This window comes from Mus caroli, chromosome 4 (assembly GCF_900094665.2).
Source record: "Mus caroli chromosome 4, CAROLI_EIJ_v1.1, whole genome shotgun sequence".
Classification (NCBI taxonomy): domain Eukaryota; kingdom Metazoa; phylum Chordata; class Mammalia; order Rodentia; family Muridae; genus Mus; species Mus caroli.
The window spans coordinates 134,357,713-134,359,163 of record NC_034573.1 but is presented as its reverse complement, the minus strand read 5'-3'; the positions used below and the strand labels follow the sequence as shown (position 1 = coordinate 134,359,163).

The 1,451-nt window shown below is 41.4% G+C and overlaps 1 protein-coding gene across 1 annotated transcript in view; it reads left to right on the top strand.

Annotated features, from left to right (window-relative positions):
* The first annotated feature begins 1,181 nt into the window (after window positions 1–1,181).
* Window positions 1,182–1,451, top strand: part of LOC110293659 (arylacetamide deacetylase-like 4) — a 10,126-nt gene continuing 9,856 nt past the window's right edge. The window contains exon 1 of the mRNA XM_021161534.1: window positions 1,182–1,346. Within this exon, the coding sequence (XP_021017193.1) occupies window positions 1,182–1,346 (165 nt within the window). The remainder of the gene's footprint in view (window positions 1,347–1,451) is intronic.

Sequence of the window (1,451 nt, the reverse complement as noted above, 5' to 3'; positions counted from 1 at the left end):
TTTGTCTCAAGAAGAAATGAATTATTATATTGCCCAGTGTTTCTGCTTCCATGGACAAAGACTGATCCCACAAACCCCCATGTCCCATATATTCACAAGGCAGCCTATGAGAGGCTCTTTCATCTCACATCTGACACTTCAATTCAAGCAGTTTAGATGCTGAGTATTTCTGATGATCACACTTCCCTGTTATAATATCCCTATATTCATACTGAACTATTGATTTTTCTGATATTGAACTGGGGATAATTGCCACATGTCTTTTTCTTGTTGCAATTCTTCCCTTTCATGGCATGATAAAGTCTTTCTGGGTAAACAGTCCAGTCTTAGTTGTATACCTTACTGCTCACAGCAAGGCTATATAATAGTTTCTACCTCCTGCTTATGGTTCTGTCCCATACATGTTACTTTTAGAGGCTGCAGTACAGTACACTGTCTAGTCTCTCAGGTATTTAGTAATATCACCATACTTGCATCACACATACATTGAGAATTTAATAAAGGAGATGGTGTTCATCCTACATGTCTTGGTTTATATAGGAAAAGTATGCTCACAGATGAGGGATTTTTTTTGTCTCTAAATTAGCTAATGTCCAGGGACATCAGCTATAACATAGATGTTGATGTATGAGACAAAAAAATAAGATGAGGCTAAGACAAGAAGCAACTGTGAAGTTACCCGGTATATCAGGCTAGCAAGAAGAAAGAACTGTATATGGGTAACCTTTCCATATACTCCTCTGGGGTTTTCCTCAAATGTTGCTTGGCATATAAGGCCATCTCTCGTCTCTAATTTTGCTCTGAAGAGAAGGAAGGGCACTTTACATGACTTCCATGAGCTTCCCACATCCTCCATAAATGAAACCATACTCTGCCATCAGTCCTTCCTCACACAGTGTCACACTTCTAACCAGCTGGTGATGCTGCAGGTCCTATGATAAAGCCCAATCTGACCTGGGGACAAGGTGCCAGGGATCTTCTGCAGGCGGGGATCTGATGCAATCCCTTGAGCACCACAAAAAGATGTTCCCAGAATGTCACAGCTGCCTGTAGTGGGAAGAGGCATGCTCTGAAGTCACTCTGTGTGTTATAAGGCACCTGGATCTGTGGAGGTGAGAGTTCTATAAGCTCTTTCCAGGAGATAGGTCTTCTTCGGCTTATTCTGAAGGAACAATACCACCATGATCTTGATGATAACACTCTTCACCACTGCAAGCTTCCTGGTCCTGGGGGTCAGTGTATGGGTTCTCATAAAAGAAATCTTCACTGTACATGTTCCTCCTCCCATCCCCCAACGACTGAAATTTCACATGCTCCACTACTTCTTCCAGCTGACAATAGCATTGGTAAGTTTTTTTGGTTTTTGGTTTTTGTTTCTGTTTTTATGACTCAGTCCTATTGGGGATAGAGAGAATCCCAGCACTGGGAAAATTTGGCAAAGATATATATAT